The following is a 23,824-nucleotide window of genomic DNA, read 5'->3' on the forward strand; positions in this document are numbered from 1 at the left end:
CGCATACCGACGTAAGGCTAGATACTCAGAGTGTGCCCAGTATCTGTAGATGGGCCACCCATTAGCTATTAATCACCTCACCACAACCAAAAACTAGCGCATCAGGGACTATGAAACCTCCACTCACATGCTCAGAAAAAAAACACACTACCCACTGCAGAGAGGCAAGCTCCAGTCAGAGAAATAAAATTTGAGGAGGTTAGGACAAGACATAGAAATGAAGAAAAGGAGCACAGAAACCTCTCAGGCAACTCAGGGGACATCTTGTTAGCCTGGCTCCACTTAGAGGCCAATGCAGCACAGGTAACCATCGACCAGCACAGCTCCCTCACCAATGTCAAGGTAATGGTGTCCCTAGAGGGAGAATTCCAGCCAGTCAAGTAAAATTTTAAAAATCAGATCAGAAGCATTTACAATAATTGTTAATTGATTATTTATAATGCAATAGTATAGTTGATATGATTATAATGTAATCAATGATATTATTGACAAGAACTACAAACTGTATAAATAAGAAAACGTTTACAAACTATAGTATTGAGAAAAAATTATTTTACAGTAAGGCTTGGTATTAAACCTTAAACTGAGCAACTGGCTTTGTGGTTTGTGTCATGTAGCTATTAGCTTGAATTCGGGAGATAGTGGGTTCAAACCCCACAGTCGGCAGCCCTGAAGATGGTCTTCCGTGGTTTCCCATTTTCACACTAGGTAAATGCTGGGGCTGTACCTTAATTAAGGCCACAGTAGCTTCCTTCGCACCCCTAACCTTTACTTATTCCATCGTCGCTATAAAAACCTATGTGTGTCAGTGAGACATAAATCAAACTGTAAAAAAATTTACAACTTTAATAACATAAGTAGACATGCAGTCCTTTTAAATATTTTTCAGACCTAAATACACATGTTACTTACGAAAAGTATATCCCATTTTGTTCACAAAACTTGCAAGAATTTATTGCAGCAGAAAAACAAACAAACATAAGAACACTTTTTGATCCTTTCATATTTCCCGGTTCTCACAGAAGAACATAAAGTAATGGGAACGGGACTGAAGGTAAAAGTGATAACATACTGAAGTGTCTTAATTACATACTGGTTCAATACTGCGTGGCTTCGGTGCAGGTTTCTGTACAGATGTCCCTGTAACACTACTGGCCAGAGAGGGGCTTGTGAAGTCGAGGCTACGGCGCGAAGGAGGATGATGGCGACTGTCAACATACAAGTCCTCATCTGTAACACATGAAAACCATCAATGAATTACAACGTAGAACAAAAAATTCAAGAACATACATGGTGTATGAGATCTGCCAACAAAATATATTACTTTATCTATTCCTCCAGGAATATAATAATAGAGGCAACTCTATACATAACAGTACAGGAAATATCTGTACTGGTGTACGTCTCAAATTTGACAGGTCCACCGGATATATCAGTTGCTGGTTGAGAGGTAGTATTCTACATGGCTACTGAATTTTTATATGGGGTCAGAATAGTGATATTGCATGAAGTTTAGCTGGAAGCTTGAAGATATCAAGAATGAACCATTTGTAAAATTCAGCAGAGTTCTGCCAAAAATCTCAAAAGATTATATAAATTCAAAATTCTGGGAGACTGTCAACAAGTCTCAGTGAAGACATTACGTACAGATCTCGGTTTTGATTTATTTTCATTTTGTTTTAAATCACATTGAATCAAGACAGATATTATGGTGACGATGAGGTAGGATAAAACTAAGTCTGGGAAGGCAGTGACAAGGTGCCTGACGTGTAAATGGGAAATCCCAAAAAATCATCAAGGGCTGCTGACAATAGGCTTCGAACTCATAATATCCTGAATACAAGTTAACAGCTACACATCCCGAACTGCATATCCAAATTACTTGATACAAATTTGGATGAAGGGACACAGTTCTTGATGTTCAGAGAAATTGCTACCAATATGTAAATCTGAAGGACTTAAGCATGCACAGGATGACATAAAAATGTCTACCCAAGACTACTTTCACATGAACAGCAACCCCAAGCAGAGAGCTAAATTATGTTGATGGATGACTGTTTTCTTTGACTACGATGGTACTGAGCTTTATGAATACCCACTGGAAGGATAAATGGCTATTATGGTGAAGGTACAATGTGAAAGTGGCAATGTTAACCATTCCAAAATAGACCTTTAAGTGGTACTTCTAGCAATGGATAGATAGATAGTAGGCTTAGAGCAAAGGCGAGCATGAATCAAGCACCTATGCAGAACTCTTCCAACGCGTGCATATCGACTGTTGTCACACATACTTCCGCACCATAAATCACCTTCCTCTCCTATGCTGCTATGGCAAAGAAGTGGAGGCAGGCGTCCTGCTCTATCATTGTGTTCCCTCTGTACGTGTTTCCGCAGAGTGTTTCCTTTCTCCATTGGCATTATATTTTTGTACTAGACTTCCATCATTAAATGCAAAAACAATGTTGGTTAGGATCATTAAAAGAATTTCTATGTTAAAACTTTGATATGCAAGAGCCATTTTATTTAAATATTACTAGCCAAAGTAACAATAAAGTTAATACCTGGAACAATATTTTTGTAGAAAGAGAAACAAGCATATTTGGAGATTGTCATCTGTAACGTTTGTTCCCAGCCTTGATTAATTAACTTCGGAACTAAAAATTCTCTCGCATACAGTATATGGAACCAAACTTTGGCTACCCAGCAAAGATACAGCCACATAGCAAACACTTGGAACTGAAATCCATTCGAATACAGTATAGTAAAACTGCAACTCCCAGTATATCCTCATCCTTTCCTGCTTTAATTTTTATTGCCTCTCAATATTGTTGCTCACTCTTCTCGCTTTGACCTGAGACTGTTTCAATCCTCATTTCCATTTTATTTTTTATGTCTTTAATTTAAATACTTCATTGCCATTATAAACAGGTTTATGTTAAGTAGAAGCAGAGGTGATTGCAGCAAGGGGAATTATAAGCTCCTCTCAGCATATTCAATGGATAAGGAATACAAATCAAATTGTTCAATGGTCTAAGTTGATAAAGATTTGGAGGTAATTCTAGGTGAGTTAAAATATGAATATGTCAACACAGTCTTATACAACTGAAAAATGTTTGTAAATTCACTGTACAATAAAGGAAAGTATTTTTTCACAGAAAAGCTACATTTCTTCTGAGTGCATAGCCTATATTGGAAGGAGATTGTTTTAAATGATGTTAATGATACTTATTTTAAGGAACAGTGCCCAACAGTTCTCAAACAAATTCTTTGAAAATGTTACTGTGCTAGTATACATGATAATTCTCTATACAACTACTCAATTATTCCAGAAGACAGTTTTGAAAAGAGAAATAAAAAGTTCAGAATTTGAGCAAATGCTGCATCACTATCAATGAGAAGGACAGATAAAACCATAATTTTAAAAGTGCTCCTCGGTCCAACGACACAACCATTTCATACATGGAACTTTGACTTGAAATACACATTTTCTGATTCTATCGGAGGAACAGGAGGAAAATTACTATATGGCCTCCACTGTCTAAATGCAATTCTTTAGAGAGAGAGAGAGAGAGAGAGAGAGAGAGAGAGAGAGAGAGAGAGAGAGAGAGAGAGAGAGAGAGAGAGAGAGAGAGAGAGAGAGAGAGAGAGAGAGAGAGAGAGAGAGAGAGAGAGAGTGTGTGTGTGTGTGTGTGTGTGTGTGTGTGTGTGTGTGTGTGTGTGTGTGTGTGTGTGTGTGTGTGTGTGTGTGTGTGTGTGTGTGTGTGTGTGTGTGTGTGTGTGTGTGTGTGTGTGTGTGTGTGTGTGTGTGTGTGTGTGTGTGTGTGTGTGTGTGTGTGTGTGTGTGTGTGTGTGTGTGTGTGTGTGTGTGTGTGTGTGTGTGTGTGTGTGTGTGTGTGTGTGTGTGTGTGTGTGTGTGTGTGTGTGTGTGTGTGTTTTTTTTGGATCCTCAACAGCTCTGCCATCAGCTCTCAGAGACAGCCCTGGCATCAGTCAAGAGGCATGCTAGGGAAATGAGGAGTGATGCAGTTTCCCTTTGCTTTCCCCCACCAAGCCATACCAGTCTGCCAAGCTCACTGAAATGTACACACCAACCAACCCTAGCAACAACACTTTTACACCACTCATAAGAGGGACTGGTTGCATAAGGAATGGTTTTACTAGCATTGCTCATATCTCGGTCATTTTCATATTATCAAAGCCAAGGAGAGTAGTACATGCACAACTTCCTGAGATTTGTGAAACCTTATTCTATTCCTAACAGTGCTTATTTCATCTATCAAAACTCTATGAATATGCTGTAAAAAGTACTGTATTCAACCAACAGAGCAAAGTGAATTTCCTTAACATTCAGTGAAGTTACCTGCTTGTAGTAAGCAGAATTCACAAGGTGAATAAAAAGATTTTGTACATCAGCTCATTACAGCTGACTACTTAACATTCTTTACTTACACTTCTCTAAGTGACAAATAAACCACAGACCACTTATCAAAGGAACAAGTGCCGGGCTGAGTGGCTCAGTCGGTTGAGGCGCTGGCCTTCTGACCCCAACTTGGCAGGTTCGATCCTGGCTCAGTCCGGTGGTATTTGAAGGTGCTCAAATACGTCAGCCTCTTGTCAGTAGATTTACTGACAAATAAAAAATCTCCTGCGAGACAAAATTCCGGCAACTCGGCATCTCCAAAAACCGTAAAAGTAGTTAGTGGGACATAAAGCAGAATAACATTAATTATTATTAAAGAAACAAGTAATAGATCCTTAGTGATATCCGTCAACAACAAAAAATAGTATTACAAAAATTTTGCCAACTTTCGGCTAGGAAGAAATATAGAAGGTGAACATCAACTTGACTTCTGTACGAGGAATGGGTTGGTGGTCAAAAATAGTTGGTTCAAAAAGAGACAGAGCCATAAGATAACACAATACAGTTGGGATGGACTACAAAAGACTGTAACTGGTTATGTCATCTCAGATGAAGAAAGGGGCAGAATGGTAACAGATGTCAGAGTAATACCCAGCGAGAGCCTTGATAGTGAGCACCATCTACAAGTAGTGGACCTGGGAAACTTCTATGTGCCAAAAGTACACAACAGGATAATGCCAAAAATCAAAGTATGGGAACTCCAGAAAACAGATAAGAGAACTGAGTATCAGAACTGAATAAAAACCCTGTTACTAAGAGATGAAAGGAAAAATAGAGAGGCAGAATGGACCAGAACAGGGGACACGTTGGTTGAGGAAGCAACTGAAGTTTGTGGAAAGACAATTATGAAAACAAGGGAGAAGGAAACATCTTGGTGGAATGAAAGACTGAGAGCAGCAATCAGGGAAAGAAATATCTTGCAGAAAGAAAGGAATCGGGAGAAAAATAAACCAGATTTTACTAGAGATGAGGCAAAGATCAGAAACCTCGAAACAATTATACCGAAACAAGAAACTGAATGTTAAAAGAACAGTTACAGAAGAAAAGACCAAGACATGGAATATATTCACTCAGAAACTGGAGGAAGACAGCAGAGGCAATAAGAAACTACTGTATAGTGTTTTCAGAGGTAAAAGGAAACCAATGAATACCATAAAGCCACTTGAAGATGAAAATGGAAATCTGGTTAGGACAGAACCATTTCGACCACCTAGTGAATAGACCAGTTCAAGAACAAAATACAGAACCGGAAATCCAAGCCTACAATGAGGAACATCCCATCACCTGAACAGAAACTAAGACAGCCTGTGCCTAAAGGAAAATCTTCAGGTGCAGATGAAGTGAATGTGGACATGATAAAGACAGCAGGCACCCAGGGTATACAATGCCTGCAGAGAGTACTAAATGCCATATGGACAGACAACAAACTACCTGCAGATTGGAGCAAGGGTGTTAAATTCCCCGGTTTAAGAAAGGCAGCAGACGGAAACCCACCAACTATAGAGGAATAACACTGCTGTCTTATTTGCTAAAAATTCTAGAGAGGATCATAGAAAGAAGATTGAGAACCATCATTGAACCACAGTTAGAGGAGGAACAATTTGGATTCAGAAGTAACAGATCAACAATGGATCTAAATTTTAGCACCCGTATGATGGAAAAGTACTGGGAGAAAGGCAAGAACCTGGTCATTGTATTCCTGGATATAGAAAAGGCCTATGATAGTGTTATAAGAGATAAGATCTGGGAGTGCCTGAGGAAAAGAAATGTGCCTAAAGGACTGGTAAGGAAAATTCAGATATTGTACGAAGACTGTACTAGCTGTGTACAAATTGGGGAAGGTCGATCATCATGGTTTGAGACCAAGAGAGTTCAGCAAGGAAGTGCACTGTCCCCACTACTGTTCATCACTGTTATGGACACCATAATGAAGAACGACAAGGAAAAGTTAGGTGAACTGAATGCAGTGGCCTTTGCTGATGTTAGGCCTATCATGATTTGGGGTGAAACAGAAGAGGAAGTACAGACCAGACTCAACGTATGAAAATCCCAGTTCTAGGAATATAACCTCAAAATCAGCGAGACCAAGACAGTGATGATGGCAGTCAACAGAGAAGGGCGTCCAGCAAGTGTAAAACTAGGAGACCACCAGCTAGAGTGTGTGGATAGTTTTCCTTACCTTGGAAGTGTAATCTCCAGTGATAATTTGGTCAGAAAGGAAATTACAAGCAAAGTGTAAAGGGATCAGAATTCTACCAACAAGTAGCAAGAACACTTTTATGGGATGACATGATACCAAAACCAGCCAAACTGATAATGTTTAACAGCTATTTCATACCAATATTGACCTATGGTATTGAAGCGTGCACCCTCACAAAAAGAGATTCATCAAGAATGCAAGCATCGGAGATGAAATTTCTTGGATCCAAATGAGGAGGGAAGGAAAGAAACCGGAATAAAGACGGCCCTATTAGACCGAATCGGCACATCCAGACTACGGTGGTACGGGCATGTGATGAGGATGGAGCATACAAGACAGCCAGAATACATTTGGAAAGACAAGTGGAGGGGTAAAGACCTGCAGGAAGACCTAAAACCCAATGGATGGACATGATCAAATTACTACAGGATGGACAGTGGATGATGTTCTCCATGACAAGTTGTATATGGACAGGAAGAAGTGGAAGAGGCTCATTAACAGCACCTGGAAAACTGGAACTGTACAATGATGATGATGATGATGATGATGATGAATAATTCCCAAGTTCTCTGAAAACGCTAAAAGACTTCACTCTTTTGGTTGAATCTGCCACCTGGGTAACAGCCCTAATTGCAGATTGTTGATTGATTGCTTTACTGCATGAGATCTGCAAGACAAAATATTATATAACCCTCAGCCCTCACAGTTCTTAGGATGTATACTAAAACGAAATTTAGATCAAATTTGAATTAACGTTCCATTACCTTCTTCCATCTGCTTCATCATCTCCAACTCCTCACCATACATGAGTTCAAACTCTTCATCTGGATCCGGAAAGTCACCCATTTTTTCTGCCAACAATCCACAAAATTATCCGCTTAAACTTCTGTTGTATAACACACAAGTCACATTAATAAAGAGAAACAAAAGACAGAACTTGAGACTGTTACATGTATAAGAAAGTGAGGTCAACTTGCCTCACAAACCTGCATTGGAATTTGGCAGTGATTGCCAATCTATCAATTTTAGTGTGTTTTCAATATTACTTCTTCCTCTATTGTTTTACTCTAGTAAATTAACAATTAAGAGAAAAGTTTAGGGGTTTTTTTGGTTCATTTTGATATTATTTGAATCATTTCTCTCAATGTCCAGCTCCATATTCTTATGTCCTCAGGTTTGATTCCCAGCTAGGTCAAAGGATTTTTAATTTAAAACAGTTGATTCCTGTGGCTTACAGACTGAGCATTTGTGCTGTCCCCAGCATTCCTGTAACTCTCATATCACACACAACACAACACAACATACAGTTTTCTATACACGGTAGACACCACCCACCCTTGTCGGATAGTCTGTTCTACAAGGGCTGCAGTAGGCTAATAATAGCCAAACAAAAACAAATTAAATTTAAATTAAAGGAGAGCTCCATAGCTAAAAATACACAGGTTATCAATGTTATCAATCTAGCAGAGGCAGAAATATTCACTGCAATTGCTGGGTACCTATCAATACCCTCTATTAAGTATTTTTACATTTATAGTAAAATATCACAGACTGATCAACATTTTTGAAAACAGATGGTTGAGTGAACACTGCTACTGACTGAACACAATATAACGTTACTCCCATAATTCAATACAGATACTTACGTAAATAGCTGCCATTCCCAACTATGGAACAATAAAAACTCCTAAACCAATGGTGATAAATTAATATACACATACACGTCTAAACCAAGACTATCCCCTTATGCTGAAAATAAACCACAAGTGATGAATTGACACACACACCTAAAAAACAAAGTCTAACACCTTTTTTTTTTTTTTTTTGCTATTTGATTTACATCGCACCGACACAGATAGGTTTTATGGCGACGATGGGATAGGAAAGGCCTAGGAATTGGAAGGAAGCGGCCGTGGCCTTAGTTAAGGTACAGCCCCAGCATTTGCCTGGTATGAAAATGGGAAACCATGGAAAACCATCTTCAGGGCTGCCGACAGTGAGGCTCGAACCCTCTAACACCCTTATGCCTCACTCATCATGTATGCCATAAAAAAACCAAAGGTGAAAAATTATCACCACCTTGGAAACTGAACTGAACAGTTGGTAGCATTGTCTGATAACCCACTCGTGTGTGCTTCTACAATTGTAGGGGGCTAACCCTGGTTACCCTCTTCAATTAAAGATCCTCTGCGTAGTGAGGGGGACTAGTAGCTCCTTTCTTGAGATGCCGAATGGAGCCCTGTTGAGTAACCATTCGGTAAACAAGGAGGAGGAAGCTAAAGCACCACCCAATCCTAAGGTGTTTTTTTTTTTTTTTGCTAAGGGCTTTACGTCGCGCCGACACAGATAGGTCTTATGGCGACGATGGGATAGGAAAGGCCTAGGAGTTGGAAGGAAGCGGCCGTGGCCTTAATTAAGGTACAGCCCCAACATTTGCCTGGTGTGAAAATGGGAAACCACGGAAAACCATTTTCAGGGCTGCCGATAGTGGGATTCGAACCTACTATCTCCTGGATGCAAGCTCACAGAATCCTAAGGTGTAACGCGACCCATGCCGATGGGGTGCATGGCACATGGGAGATGTGTCTTGAACGGAGCCTTCGAGATACCTGGCGCCCTCTCGAAGAAAGCAGCCTTACCCGGGTATGCGGGGCACCGCCTGGGCGGACATCATATTTCCCTAGCTACTCGTGGGACCTACATGAGTACTGTAGCAACCCAAAAACTGGAGAGCTCCTCTCGGGCCCCTGAAAGAAACACTAGCTCAACGACAACCGATAGGGACTCTTCAGAGATACCCTCAGAGAGCACGACATCAACTGTAAGAGAGCTCACTCTAGAGGTGAGCAATCTTCTAGTTCAGAGGAAGAAGAAGAAGAAACAGCACTCCGGCACTGAAAAGAGAAGGTACAAGAAGGCTTTAAAGGCCCAGGAGCAGGCCAAAGAGCCTAACTCCTGGAGCTGATAGGCCTTCTACCTCCATGGCAACGACAACTCCAGAGGGATCCAATGGGCACAAGAGGGGTTCTGCTTCCAGGGCACAGAGGACTCCTCCCACCAAGATGCCAGCGGGAAAACGACTCCTGTCGGGGGCAACCCCAGAAGAAGATCGGCAAGCCCACAAAAGACATAAGGTGGAGTATGCCAGAATAGCTACAGCTGGGATCAGGAGGGCCATAGTGCCTGAAGGATATCCTGACCAGCAGTTAACTGAAAAACAGGTGGAGTCTGTAGAGGAGGCTATCACCAATCTGATAGATGAGCTTCCAGAGCAGGGGCCCATTAAGCCTCAGTTCCTGGACTGCTATCTGTCAAGAGGTGCGGCTATCATTATTACAGAAAATGACGAGACTGCAGCACGGCTCTCTAGTCTTGTTACAGATATGCAGCTGTGGGAAGGAGGCAGGCTCACAATTGTGGGCATGGATAAACTCCTCTGCTACAAGAGGGCCATGGTTTGGATACCAGGACAACAAAAGGACAACGATGTCCTTTTGAGAAGAATGGCATGCCAGAACCATGGTCTAAATCCCAGTAGCTGGAGAATCTACAACCGCAAGGAAGAGAAGAAAGGTGTCCGCCTTGTAGTCAGCATGGACTCCAGGGATGTGGAAAAAGTGGTGGGAAAGAAGATCTTCTGCGGAGTGCATGTTACCACCTTCACCCTGATGGAGGGCAAACACAATAAGCAGAGGACCAACCCCACCACAGACAATACCGAGACCAACAGGGGCAAGGAGCAGGAGCCTGGGCAAGAGCCAGGGTCAGACAAGCTTCAAGATTCATCGCGGGACCTGGAACTGCATGTTCCGGAGACTACATAAGGTAAGAAATTATTACTTTCATACAATCAAACATACAACATTGTATACCGGCCTCTAGGGTACTTATAAGAAGTATCCAGAAAGGTGGCTTTTCGGTCGCCTTGATACAAGAACCCTGGCTTAGACAGGGCCATATCATGGGACTGAAATGTGCAGGATTCACTCTCTTCAGTGGAGTAGCGGAGTAGAAGCCTAGAACATATATACTAGTCAAGGATCATAACACCTGGGCTATACCGGCCTTCATTACTAGAGACCTAGTAGTAGTCCTGGTGAGATATGAAGAAGGCGGACAGCCAAGAGATTTGGTTGTCTGCTCTGCATATTTTCCAGGAGACTCTGAATCTCCACCCCTGCCGGAGGAGTTCAAGAGACTGGTGACATACTGTAGGAAACAAGGACTTAACCTCATAGTAGGATGTGACGCCAATGCTCACCACAGCATTTGGGGAAGCAAACGTACAAACCAAAGGGGAGAGAATTTCATAGAATTTCTATGTACAACTGATCTTGAGATCATGAACATAGGTGATACCCCAACCTTCATCAATAATAGGAGTGAGGGAATCATAGAACTTACCCTGGGTTCCATGGGAATCATACAGGAATTTAAAGACTGGAAAGTTTCTTTGGAGCCTTCCTTGTCAGACCACAGACACATTGTATTTCATATAGAGGGCTCCTTCGAGATCCCATCTTATAGAAATCCTAGACGAACTGATTGGGCGCCTTTTAGGGAGGATGTGAGGAGGGGACTGGAAGGAGGACCCTCAAATATAATTAAGAACAAGGAGGAGCAAGAGCTCAGTGTGAGTTTTCTCTTACAGACACTAGCTACCTCTTATGAGTTAAACTGCCCAGTTGTTATTTTTTTTTTTTGCTAGGGGCTTTACGTCGCACCGACACAGATAGGTCTTATGGCGACGATGGGATAGGAAAGGCCTAGGAGTTGGAAGGAAGCGGCCATGGCCTTAATTAAGGTACAGCCCCAGCATTTGCCTGGTGTGAAAATGGGAAACCACGGAAAACCATCTTCAGGGCTGCCGATAGTGGGATTCAAACCTACTATCTCCCGGATGCAAGCTCACAGCCGCGCGCCTCTACGCGCACGGCCAACTCGCCCGGTCCAGTTGTTATTAAGGCAAAAAGAACAACAGGAAGCTTCAAGTGGAACAGTTATCTGGAACACCTGGGGAGAAACACACTAAGGCACTGGAACAAATACACGGACCAAGAAAGTCTAGATTCTCACAAAGAATCACAAAGAAAGTATAGGTCAGAAGTCAAAAAGGCTTCTAGGAGATCCTGGAGACAGTTTTGTGACTCCACTGAGAGCCAACATGAAGCGACAAGGCTTCATAAAATTCCAACTTTGGACAGAAGGGCAAGGGTGGGCTCACTGGAGTCTCCCTCGGGTGGATATACATCCACAGAGCAGACCCTAAGCTTATTGCTTGATGCCCACTTTCTAGGTTCAGTAGTCACGAATAGTGAAGTAGAATCGAGCGAATCCTTCTGACCCAATAGAAGTGGTTGGAAGGAAGCCGCAGAGATTGTTACCCCAAGAAGGGTGAAGTGGGCATTAGAATCTGTTGCCCCTTATAAAAGTCCAGGAATGGATGGGATCTTCCCAGCGCTTCTTCTGGAAGCGGGAGTGGTCCTAATGCCGTACCTGGTCAGAATTTTTAGAGCCTGTCTCACCATGGGGAACGTGTACTCCTTGTGGTGTCAGGCGAACGTAGTGTATATACCTAAGCCCAAAAGGTTGTCATATGCTAGACCTAAGGATTATAGACCCATCAGTCTAACGTCTTTTCTTCTTAAGACTTTGGAAAGACTGATGGATAGACATATCAGGCAGAAAGTATTAAGAGATTGTCACCTGCATTCTCATCAACATGCATACCAACCAGGGAAGTTGGTTGAAACAGCACGACACCAGCTTGTTTCCAGGCTGGAGAGCATCTTGGATCAGCAACAACTTGCTATGTTGGTATTCCTAGACAAAGAAGGGGCCTTCAACTACACATCTTCGGGCTCCATAGAACTTAGTCTAGAGAGAAGAGGCGTGAGTAGGATGCTCATAAGATGGATTATGGCCTCAATGCAGGGCCATCAAGTTCTGTTTACCCTCAACGCAGTCATGTTGAAAGCTAAAACAGACAGGGGGTGTCCACATGGAGGAGTATTATCACCAACATTATGGTGACTGGTAGTGGATGAACTACTTACCAGGTTAAATGTTGGAGGGATTTACGCCCAAGGCTATGCAGACGACATTAGCCTGATGGCGGTAGGGAATTTCCCCAGTACAGTTTCGGAGCTCGTACAGAGCTCCCTTCGCAGGGTGGAAAGATGGTGCCACGATACGGACTTGTCAGTCAGTCCCAACAAATAATAATACTAAGATTATAAATTCCACCTGTTCAATACATAAGAGTTTTTTATTTAAATTTAAGAAATAGTTCTTAACATATTAGATATAGGGACATGTTTCACCTATAATGAGGGCATCATCAGCCTAAATATCTCATACCTGAAAGAAAGATAGATTTTTTTTTTTTTGCTAGCGGCTTTACGTCGCACCAACACAGATAAGTCTTATGGCGACGATAGGATAGGAAAGGCCTAGGAGTTGGAAGGAAGCGGCCGTGGCCTTAATTAAGGTACAGCCCCAGCATTTGCCTGGTGTGAAAATGCAGTGTTCTCCCCAGAAATTTTTGTCAGCCAGGTGGCACGAATGGGTGGCCGGGCGGGGAATACTACGTAAAACTTCAATATAAAAAGAATTTCACTTCGTTTCACTCAGGGCGTTAACAAAAATATCAGGCAGGTAAACATTAACTGCAAAATTGAACTATTTTAGTGTTATTATCATGAACAAGACATAACAGAGTATTTTGAACTTCTAGTGTTCTATTGCTCCTTCCAAATCATGTAACAGCGGACTTAGGCCTACCACTCGGTTGCTGTGGACATGTGGACTGCCATACGTGTTTGTGACGTCATGCGGAATAGAGGGCTCGCATGAGAATCCACACTAATCCAGACGCCCTTTTGCGACTACGTAGTGGTCAAGCTAAACATTTGATCTCCGATGCAATTCATGCAATTATGCTAATAATAATTATTTATAATATAAATTATCAGTTTTACAGTATTTACATGTTAATTTCGAGCACACAATGACTCAAATATGTACCTATTAATATTATGAAATTAGCACATATCTAGGTTATATTAGCCGGGCGGTCTCTAAAAATGGCAGGGCGGTGCGGTGCGCCCATTAGAAAGGTCCTAGGGAGAACACTGAAAATGGGAAACCACGGAAAACCATCTTCAGGGCTGCCGATAGTGGGATTCGAACCTACTATCTCCCGGATGCAAGCTCACAGCGGCGCGCCTCTATGTGCACGGCTAACTCGCCCGGTGAAAGATAGATCAGGATCCTGATTGTTCTTATACGTAGTTTTTAACAAAGGTCTAAAAAATATAAATAGGAGGATACTATTTTAGGTACAAATGTGTATAAAATGACTAGCAAGTAGAATATATTAGTTATAAGTACTCTTATGACAAAGTCTTATAATCAATCCTTATTGTAGATCTTTACAAATGTTTTGTTTTCTTAAAATGTGGTAACAAGTAATTACTGTAGTTAAAAATTCAAAAAGAATACGTAAATTGCTGCGTTGAAATGAAATCTGGTAAATATGGTGCCTTATTCTGGAGATTGTGTAAGGAGCTTATAATAGCTTAATATTTAGGATAAAAGTCACTCTTAGTGGTAGTTAAATTGAAATCCAAAGTTGAAGTTGTTATTTTATATGAAAAGATAAACTTCTTGAAGCACTTAGGAGCGAGGACAAGTACTCTTCAGAAACGTAGCTATTTTTATAATTAGCTGGTAGACGTGGTTGTAGCTTCTTGTATTAAAAGTCGAAAGGAAAATATAAAATATAAAATAACAACTTCAACTTTGGATTTAAATTTAACTATCACTAGGAGTGACTTTTATCCTAAATATTAAGCTATTATAAGCTCCTTACACCATCTCCAGAATAAGGCACCATATTTACCAGATTTCATTTCAACGCAGCAATTTACGTATTCTTTTTGAACTTTTAACTAACTACTTGTTACCACATTTAAAAAAAAAAATTTGTAATGATCTACAGTAAGGATTGATTATAAAACTTTGTCATAAGAGTACTTATAATTAATATATTCTACTTGCTAGTCATTTTATACACATTTGTACCTAAAACAGTATCATAAATAAGAGGATATAAATATTTTAGACCTTTGTTAAAAACTATGTATAAGAACAATCAGGATCCTGATCTTTCTTTAAGGTATGAGATTTTTAGGCTGATGATGCCCTCATTATGGGTGAAACATGCCCCTATATCTAATAATGTTAAGAACTATTAAATTTAAATTAAAAACTCTTATGTGTTGAACAGGTGGAATTTATAATCTCGTATTATTATTATTATGAGATTTGTAACATGCAATCCCAAAAAGAGGGAGCTCGTGGTGTTTACCAGGAGGAGGCTAGATGGACTGTCAGAGCTACTCCTATTTGGGAAAAAATTAGTTAAGAAAACCTCAGTTAAGTTAATCCTCAAGGCAAAAATGAGTTTGGGAAAAGCATATAGACCATAAGTTGGATAAGGCTCACAAGATTACGTGGGCCTGTCGCAGGGCCATCGGTAGTAAGACTTGGGACCTAGAACCTAGGGTGGTCCAATGGCTTTATATTTCTATTGTACGGCCCATGATCACCTATGCATCTTTAGTCTGTTAGCCAGGTTCTGAGAGTAAAACTGTGACCACCAAGTTCAACAGTGTCCAAAGACTTGCGTGTCTAGGAATAACAGGGGCACTGGATACTACACCATTATGTGCAATGGAGGCCATCCTATGCCTTCCCCCCTTACATTTATATGTTAAGGGGATGGCGGGAATGAGTGCTTACCGCCTCTGGTCACTCGGAGGATGGTCTTTCAAGAATCCGAATAGAGGTCATGCTTCTATTCTTACAAGACTTCACCAGACCTGACCTACGACAATGATGATCGGGGACCTGATGAAGCCCAGTTTCAATCTGAACTATAAGTTCACAGTGGTAATACCCACGAGGGGCGGAGTGGATCACGGATACTGGGGCCCGTCTTAGGTCTGTGGGGTGTACATGGTACACAGATGGCTCGCGGACGGAGGCAGGCACGGGCGCCGGGGTCTGGGGGCCTAAGTCAAGGCTCTCCCTTCCCATGGGTAAATATGCTACTATTTTCCAGGCTGAAGTATATGCAATACTGGCCTGTGCTATACATGTATGGAACATGCCTGGGCGTAGAAGATGCATCACCATTTGCAGCGACAGCCAGGCAGCGTTAAAAGCACTATGTGCAGTTAGAACAACATCCACAATGGTATGGGAGTGCCAAAGGATGTTAGATAAGCTGTGTGAACTTAGCCCAGTTACCCTGTTATGGGTTCCTGGGCACACAGGAATCAGTGGAAATGAAGAAGCTGACAAACTAGCGAAACAAGGCTCAAAAGGTCCTTTCATAAGGGCCCAGCCAAACATATATAAAGGTCATAATAAATTTGAATAGGACCAGAATACGAATGGTAGTTGGACTGTTGACAGGCTACAATACCTTACAGAGACACCTACATATCATGAAAATCAGTCAAGATCCGATGTGTAGAAGATGCAGTAGGGAAGAAGAAACCTCCGCGCATGTGTTGTGTCAGTGCGAGGCTCTTGCAAGCACTAGACATCGATATCTTGGTTCACACTTTGTGAACCTGGAAGACATCAGGAATGCCAACATCCGGAGTCTGGTATCCTTTATAGGAGCACTATGGCTGGACTAGGCAAACCCGTTTAAGGGACACAAAGGGTCTTCATAGACCTACGTGTGGAGCCCTGCCTTCAGGGCTCACCCATTCCTTATCTATCCATCTATCTATTGTCAGATAACCTCAATAAACTGCTAAGAATAGAGCATCATGCTCAGTACTTGTAGCTACACTCTCTCACATAGCCCGTTCAGGAATCTTTCTTAAGTGCTACCATTAAATTAAATTCCATTCAATCTATATATAAAATAAGAGTTTTGTCTGTACATTGCTCAGAATTTGAAAAGAATGGTATTTCTGTATCGGTCATGTCCATAGTAACAAGGAAATGCACTTTTTACTTTTCCATAATTTCTGTCTGTCTGTCTGCATGTATGTACACGCATCACGAGAAAACGGCTGAAGAGAATTTAATGAAAATCGGTAAGTGAAGTCGGGGGATGAGCCACTACAATCTAGGCTATAAATAATTTTACTCACGCTGAGTGAAATGGTAGTTTAGGGGGGAGGCCTAAAATTGAATTTTCAAATATTTATATTATTTGTGGTCCTATCGATAAATACTACATAAGTAAAGTTATATAGAATTAAATTTCCGATCATTTATATCATACATTGTTACCGTACCGGCTTTGATAACAAAGATATTCATGAATTTGGAATTTTGTTGCCAAGTCCATATCAACGCCGAGCCACGAGAAAATGGGTTAACAGAATTTAATGAAAGTCGGTATATAGAGTCGGGGAATAAGAAACTAAAGTCTAAGTTATAAACAACTGTATTCGCCCTGTATAAAATTGCAGTTTAGGGGAAGGCACCTAAAATTTAAAATACCTATGTTACTGAAAATTAAAACCTACAACCTGTTTTCCAGTCACTGACCGGGTCAAAAATGGAATGAATGAAACAGATATAGGCTATTAGTACGATGGGATCGCCACTCCCAAAGTGATTTAATATTGACTGATAGATGCTATGAAATGAGAATGGAGAGTGTTGCTGGAATGAAAGATGACGGGGAAAACCGGAGTACCCGGAGAAAAACATGTCCCGCCTCCGCTTTGTCCAGCACAAATCTCACATGGAGTGACCGAGATTTGAACCATGGTACCCAGCGGTGAGAGGCCGACGCGCTGCCGTCTGAGCCACGGAGGCTCCACTTATGTTATCAGTCCTATCAAAAAGTACTACACAACAAAAGTTATAGAGAACACAATTTTCGACCATTTATGTTTTATTCAATTTTACCGTACTGACTATTTCAGATGGTTATGAATTTCATGTTTTTGGTCCGTATTGAACAATATATAAGTAATAATAATAATAATAACTTAAATGTTTCCACCTTTTCAATACAATATATTCACAAAATTACAAAATTATACGGTACTAGTTTCGACCCATCTAGGGGTCATCATCAGCCGTATTGGAGCAAAGATCATTTGTGGCGAAATCCTAAGACAATATTATTTTAAAGAATAACAAGTGAAATGAGATGTTATGGTAATAGTTAATAATACAAGGAATATACATAATCAGAGGTTTTTAACAAAGAATAAAGTATAAATGGGGTGTTGTAAAAATTATAATCATGGAAATCAGTAAGTTCTTGTATTGAAATGAAATATGGCTTAGGAAGAGGGCTTAAGGTGGGGCTGAAGGGTGCGGGAGAAAGTGTAATTGTCTTGGAAAAGTACTTTTGATTAAATTTAGGATTGAGTTTAGGTTGGCTGCATTATTGTTTCTGAGGAAAGTGATAAATAGATCGAAGAGTATGTTGGGTTTCTCAGAGATTTCATTGAGATTGTGACTGGCATTAAAGTATTGGTCTAGGTGTATGTAGTAATTTTCCATTATGTTCAGTAAAGGGCCCTTGTTTGCTAATACGAGAATGTCCATGTCTTGTTCAATATTGGTGAAATTATGGTTATAATCTTGCATGTATTGGCCGATGGCTGAAAACTTGTTGTATTTTATTGCGTTAGTGTGCTCGTGGTATCTGATAATGAAGTTTCTCCCGGTTTGCCCGATGTAGGTTTTTTTACAGGTGGTACATTTGATCCTATAAACTCCAGATTTTAAAAAACTGCTGGTCTTGTTGATGTGTGAAGTATTGTATAAAACATTCATGTTCTTATTGTTGGTTTTGAAGGCTATTTTAACGCCTTGTTTCTTAAAGATGTTGGTTAACTTGTAGATATCATTGTTGAACGTGAAGGTGGAAAATGTTAGAGGTTTGGTTATTTCTTTTTTGAGGGTAGTTTTTGGGCGATGTTTGTGTTTATTGATTATCCTTTCTATAAAATGATTGCTGAAGCCGTTGAATTTTGCGATTCCGCGGATTGTGTTGAGTTCGTTTTTTAGATCTTTATTGGACATAGGTATGCTGAAGGCTCGGTGAACTAGGCTGTTGTATGTGGCTCGTTTGTGGGACTGGGGGTGCACTGAATCTTGGCGAATGGTGGAGGCTGTTTGAGTGGGTTTTCTGAAAATTTTATAACTGAAAGAATCTGAGTTTCTAGTGATGGTTAAATCTAGAAAGTTGATTTTTTGATTTGATTCGGATTCTAGTGTGAATTTGATATGAGGATCAATATTGTTGAGTCTTAAGAGGGTGGTGGGTGCGTTAATTGATTTCTCATTCATGATTACAAAGACATCGTCGACATATCTGGCCCAAAAGAGAATGTTTTCGAATTCGTTGTCAATTTTGGTGTATTCGAGGAAGTCCAGGTATATTTCTGCTAGGATACCTGAGGCCGGTGACCCCATTGCCAAACCATTTTGTTGATATATGACATTGTCAAAAGTGAAGAAGTTATTGTCGATGATAAGTTTTAATATTGTGATAAAGTCTTGTATCTCTAGTTTGCTTAAGTGGCTGTTTTTGTTTAAATTGTTTATAATTATCGGAATTAATTTTGATACTTGTATGCTTGGGTACATGTTTACAATATCGAAAGAGTGGATGGAGTGATCCGGTTGCAAATTGAACTTGTTTAGTTTTTCTACTAGCTCAGATGTGTTTTTAATAGACTTTTTGGATAAGAATTGATAATTTTTTCTTAAGAAACATTGGATGAATTGTGATATTCTGTATAAGGGGCTCGGTCTATAGTTGATAATTGGCCGGATGGGAATTCCGGTTTTGTGAATTTTGGGAAGAGCTTTAGCAGTGGGGAGTCCTGGGTTCATATGTATGAGTTTGGATTTTTCCTGTTCGGTAAATAAAAATGAAGTGTTTTTAAGAGTTTGTTTAAGTAGTTTTTGAATTTTTTGGGTGGGGTCTTTTTTGATTATGGAAAATGAGCTGTCTGTGAAAAAGTTTTTTGTTTTTTCAATATATACTTTTTTATCCATGATAACTGTTGCATTGCCTTTGTCAGCTTTGGTTATGATGAGTTCGTTGTCTTTAATTTTCTTCTTGAGGGCGTATATGCGCTTTTGTTTTTTCATGTTTTTGGTCCGTATTGAACAATATATAAGTAATAATAATAATAATAACTTACATGTTTCCACCTTTTCAATACAATATATTCACAAAATTACAAAATTATACGGTACTAGTTTCGACCCATCTAGGGGTCATCATCAGCCGTATTGGAGCAAAGATCATTTGTGGCGAAATCCTAAGACAATATTATTTTAAAGAATAACAAGTGAAATGAGATGTTATGGTAATAGTTAATAATACAAGGAATATACATAATCAGAGGTTTTTAACAAAGAATAAAGTATAAATGGGGTGTTGTAAAAATTATAATCATGGAAATCAGTAAGTTCTTGTATTGAAATGAAATATGGCTTAGGAAGAGGGCTTAAGGTGGGGCTGAAGGGTGCGGGAGAAAGTGTAATTGTCTTGGAAAAGTACTTTTGATTAAATTTAGGATTGAGTTTAGGTTGGCTGCATTATTGTTTCTGAGGAAAGTGATAAATAGATCGAAGAGTATGTTGGGTTTCTCAGAGATTTCATTGAGATTGTGACTGGCATTAAAGTATTGGTCTAGGTGTATATAGTAATTTTCCATTATGTTCAGTAAAGGGCCCTTGTTTGCTAATACGAGGATGTCCATGTCTTGTTCAATATTGGTGAAATTATGGTTATAATCTTGCATGTGTTGGCCGATGGCTGAAAACTTGTTGTATTTTATTGCGTTAGTGTGCTCGTGGTATCTGATAATGAAGTTTCTCCCGGTTTGCCCGATGTAGGTTTTTTACAGGTGGTACATTTGATCCTATAAACTCCTGATTTTAAAAAACTGCTGGTCTTGTTGATGTGTGAAGTATTGTATAAAACATTCATGTTCTTATTGTTGGTTTTGAAGGCTATTTTAACGCCTTGTTTCTTAAAGATGTTGGTTAACTTGTAGATATCATTGTTGAACGTGAAGGTGGAAAATGTTAGAGGTTTGGTTATTTCTTTTTTGAGGGTAGTTTTTGGGCGATGTTTGTGTTTATTGATTATCCTTTCTATAAAATGATTGCTGAAGCCGTTGAATTTTGCGATTCCGCAGATTGTGTTGAGTTCGTTTTTTAGATCTTTATTGGACATAGGTATGCTGACAATGTCATATATCAACAAAATGGTTTGGCAATGGGGTCACCGGCCTCAGGTATCCTAGCAGAAATATACCTGGACTTCCTCGAATACACCAAAATTGACAACGAATTCGAAAACATTCTCTTTTGGGCCAGATATGTCGACGATGTCTTTGTAATCATGAATGAGAAATCAATTAACGCACCCACCACCCTCTTAAGACTCAACAATATTGATCCTCATATCAAATTCACACTAGAATCCGAATCAAATCAAAAAATCAACTTTCTAGATTTAACCATCACTAGAAACTCAGATTCTTTCAGTTATAAAATTTTCAGAAAACCCACTCAAACAGCCTCCACCATTCGCCAAGATTCAGTGCACCCCCAGTCCCACAAACGAGCCACATACAACAGCCTAGTTCACCGAGCCTTCAGCATACCTATGTCCAATAAAGATCTAAAAAACGAACTCAACACAATCCGCGGAATCGCAAAATTCAACGGCTTCAGCAATCATTTTATAGAAAGGATAATCAATAAACACAAACATCGCCCAAAAACTACCCTCAAAAAAGAAATAACCAAACCTCTAACATTTTCCACCTTCACGTTCAACAATGATATCTACAAGTTAACCAACATCTTTAAGAAACAAGGCGTTAAAATAGCCTTCAAAACCAACAATAAGAACATGAATGTTTTATACAATACTTCACACATCAACAAGACCAGCAGTTTTTTAAAATCAGGAGTTTATAGGATCAAATGTACCACCTGTAAAAAAACCTACATCGGGCAAACCGGGAGAAACTTCATTATCAGATACCACGAGCACACTAACGCAATAAAATACAACAAGTTTTCAGCCATCGGCCAACACATGCAAGATTATAACCATAATTTCACCAATATTGAACAAGACATGGACATCCTCGTATTAGCAAACAAGGGCCCTTTACTGAACATAATGGAAAATTACTACATACACCTAGACCAATACTTTAATGCCAGTCACAATCTCAATGAAATCTCTGAGAAACCCAACATACTCTTCGATCTATTTATCACTTTCCTCAGAAACAATAATGCAGCCAACCTAAACTCAATCCTAAATTTAATCAAAAGTACTTTTCCAAGACAATTACACTTTCTCCCGCACCCTTCAGCCCCACCTTAAGCCCTCTTCCTAAGCCATATTTCATTTCAATACAAGAACTTACTGATTTCCATGATTATAATTTTTACAACACCCCATTTATACTTTATTCTTTGTTAAAAACCTCTGATTATGTATATTCCTTGTATTATTAACTATTACCATAACATCTCATTTCACTTGTTATTCTTTAAAATAATATTGTCTTAGGATTTCGCCACAAATGATCTTTGCTCCAATACGGCTGATGATGACCCCTAGATGGGTCGAAACTAGTACCGTATAATTTTGTAATTTTGTGAATATATTGTATTGAAAAGGTGGAAACATTTAAGTTATTATTATTATTATTACTGACTATTTCAGAGTCGCAAGAAAACTAAATGTGAAGGCCTACAATATTGAAAGTGCATAACATTGATCAACAATAACATTACATTGACCATTGTTTGTAATGATGTTCTTTGTCTCTTATGCTGCCGCTCAACTCCGATAGATGGGATTCCTGCTGCGTACCGAGTATAACAGCCTGACTGAATATTGGCATGAAATAGCTGGGGAGTTAGAAAACTTTCTTCTTTAGCATGTCATTCCTCTGGTTCACACATTTTCTGATACCGTACTGCTGGTACGTAACTCACTGGTTCATCATAGTATTCCAGCTATTTGATCCCTACTCTGACGCGCTGTTTTGAATGAGCAGTGTGCACTTTAAAGGCAGAGGCTCACTTAGTAGTAGTAGTAGTAGTAGTAGTAGTAGTAGTAGTAGTAGTAGTAGTAGTAGTAGTAGTAGTAGTAGTAGTAGTAATAGTATGACCTGGTCTAGAATTACAATTTAGACATATTCCAAATGATAGCACCACAATTCACTAAATAACTCAAAATTCAACCCTAAAAAGAGCCGTTTCTTAAAAAGAGCTTCTTCCTCTTCACTTTTATTAAATTCTACATTCATTTTATTCAAAATTAGCAGTGAAGAGGGGGTTTCTCCTCTGACTTAGAGGAAAAATTTGCCTCCAAGTCAGATTTTTCTGCCGCCAGTGTAGTGAATTTAGATTTTCAGACTCATTGGGTACTCCTAGGAAACAGACTAGTAAAGGGGCATAGTTTTTGCCCTGGAACTCTCCACTATTCGTACTCCCCCCTCCGTAAAAAGACAAAGAGTGTTCACGGATAACGGATGTCTGCGGCCTGATCATTCCAGCTCTTAGATTGGCAGCATAGTACTGTTCGTTAAAAAAGAGAAAATATGTGATTTTTCATTTGATCCAGTATTTCATGTGAAATCATTTCTTTTACTCGCGCCATTCCTACTGATGCCACTGTAATAACCTATGTTCATTTCAGTTGGGAAAACCACTGTGGAGAGTGACTATCTGCCACTATAATGAAAACTCCCTAACCTGATTGTGGCTGATGGTAGGCAAGTGGGCCTACCATTGCAATGAAAATGCCCTAACTCATTCTTCATATGAGAAAAGACGTTTGATGGTTTTCTGTCGCGATTCCAGGGTAACGTTAAGAGCTATGCAATTTAATACAGTCTTGCTCACAACGTGTACACTACCTAACAATTCTGTATACAATGTAGAATTCCATAGCGAAGCACGGGTACATCAGCTAATGGAAATATATATAAAAGAAGAGTTTTGCCTTTACATTGCTCAGAATTTAAAAAGGATGATATTTCTGCATTAGTCGTGTCCACACTAACAAGTAAATGTACTTTTTAATTTTCCATACTTTTTGTCTATCTGTCTGTATCTACGCGTGTCACGAGAAAACGGCTGAAGATAATTTATTG

At 39.7% G+C, this 23,824-nt stretch overlaps 1 protein-coding gene across 1 annotated transcript in view; it reads right to left on the minus strand.

Moving 5' to 3' along the window:
- cutlet (chromosome transmission fidelity protein 18 homolog) overlaps positions 1-23,824 on the minus strand; it is a 424,016-nt gene that overhangs the window by 391,309 nt on the left and 8,883 nt on the right. Inside the window, exons 2-3 of the mRNA XM_067136426.2 lie at positions 7,385-7,471; positions 1,094-1,230 (exon numbers count right to left, since the gene is read on the minus strand). Coding sequence (XP_066992527.2) covers positions 1,094-1,230; positions 7,385-7,466 — 219 coding nt within the window. The 5' untranslated portion in view covers positions 7,467-7,471. The remainder of the gene's footprint in view (positions 1-1,093; positions 1,231-7,384; positions 7,472-23,824) is intronic.

This window comes from Anabrus simplex, chromosome 1 (genome assembly GCF_040414725.1).
Source record: "Anabrus simplex isolate iqAnaSimp1 chromosome 1, ASM4041472v1, whole genome shotgun sequence".
Taxonomy (NCBI): domain Eukaryota; kingdom Metazoa; phylum Arthropoda; class Insecta; order Orthoptera; family Tettigoniidae; genus Anabrus; species Anabrus simplex.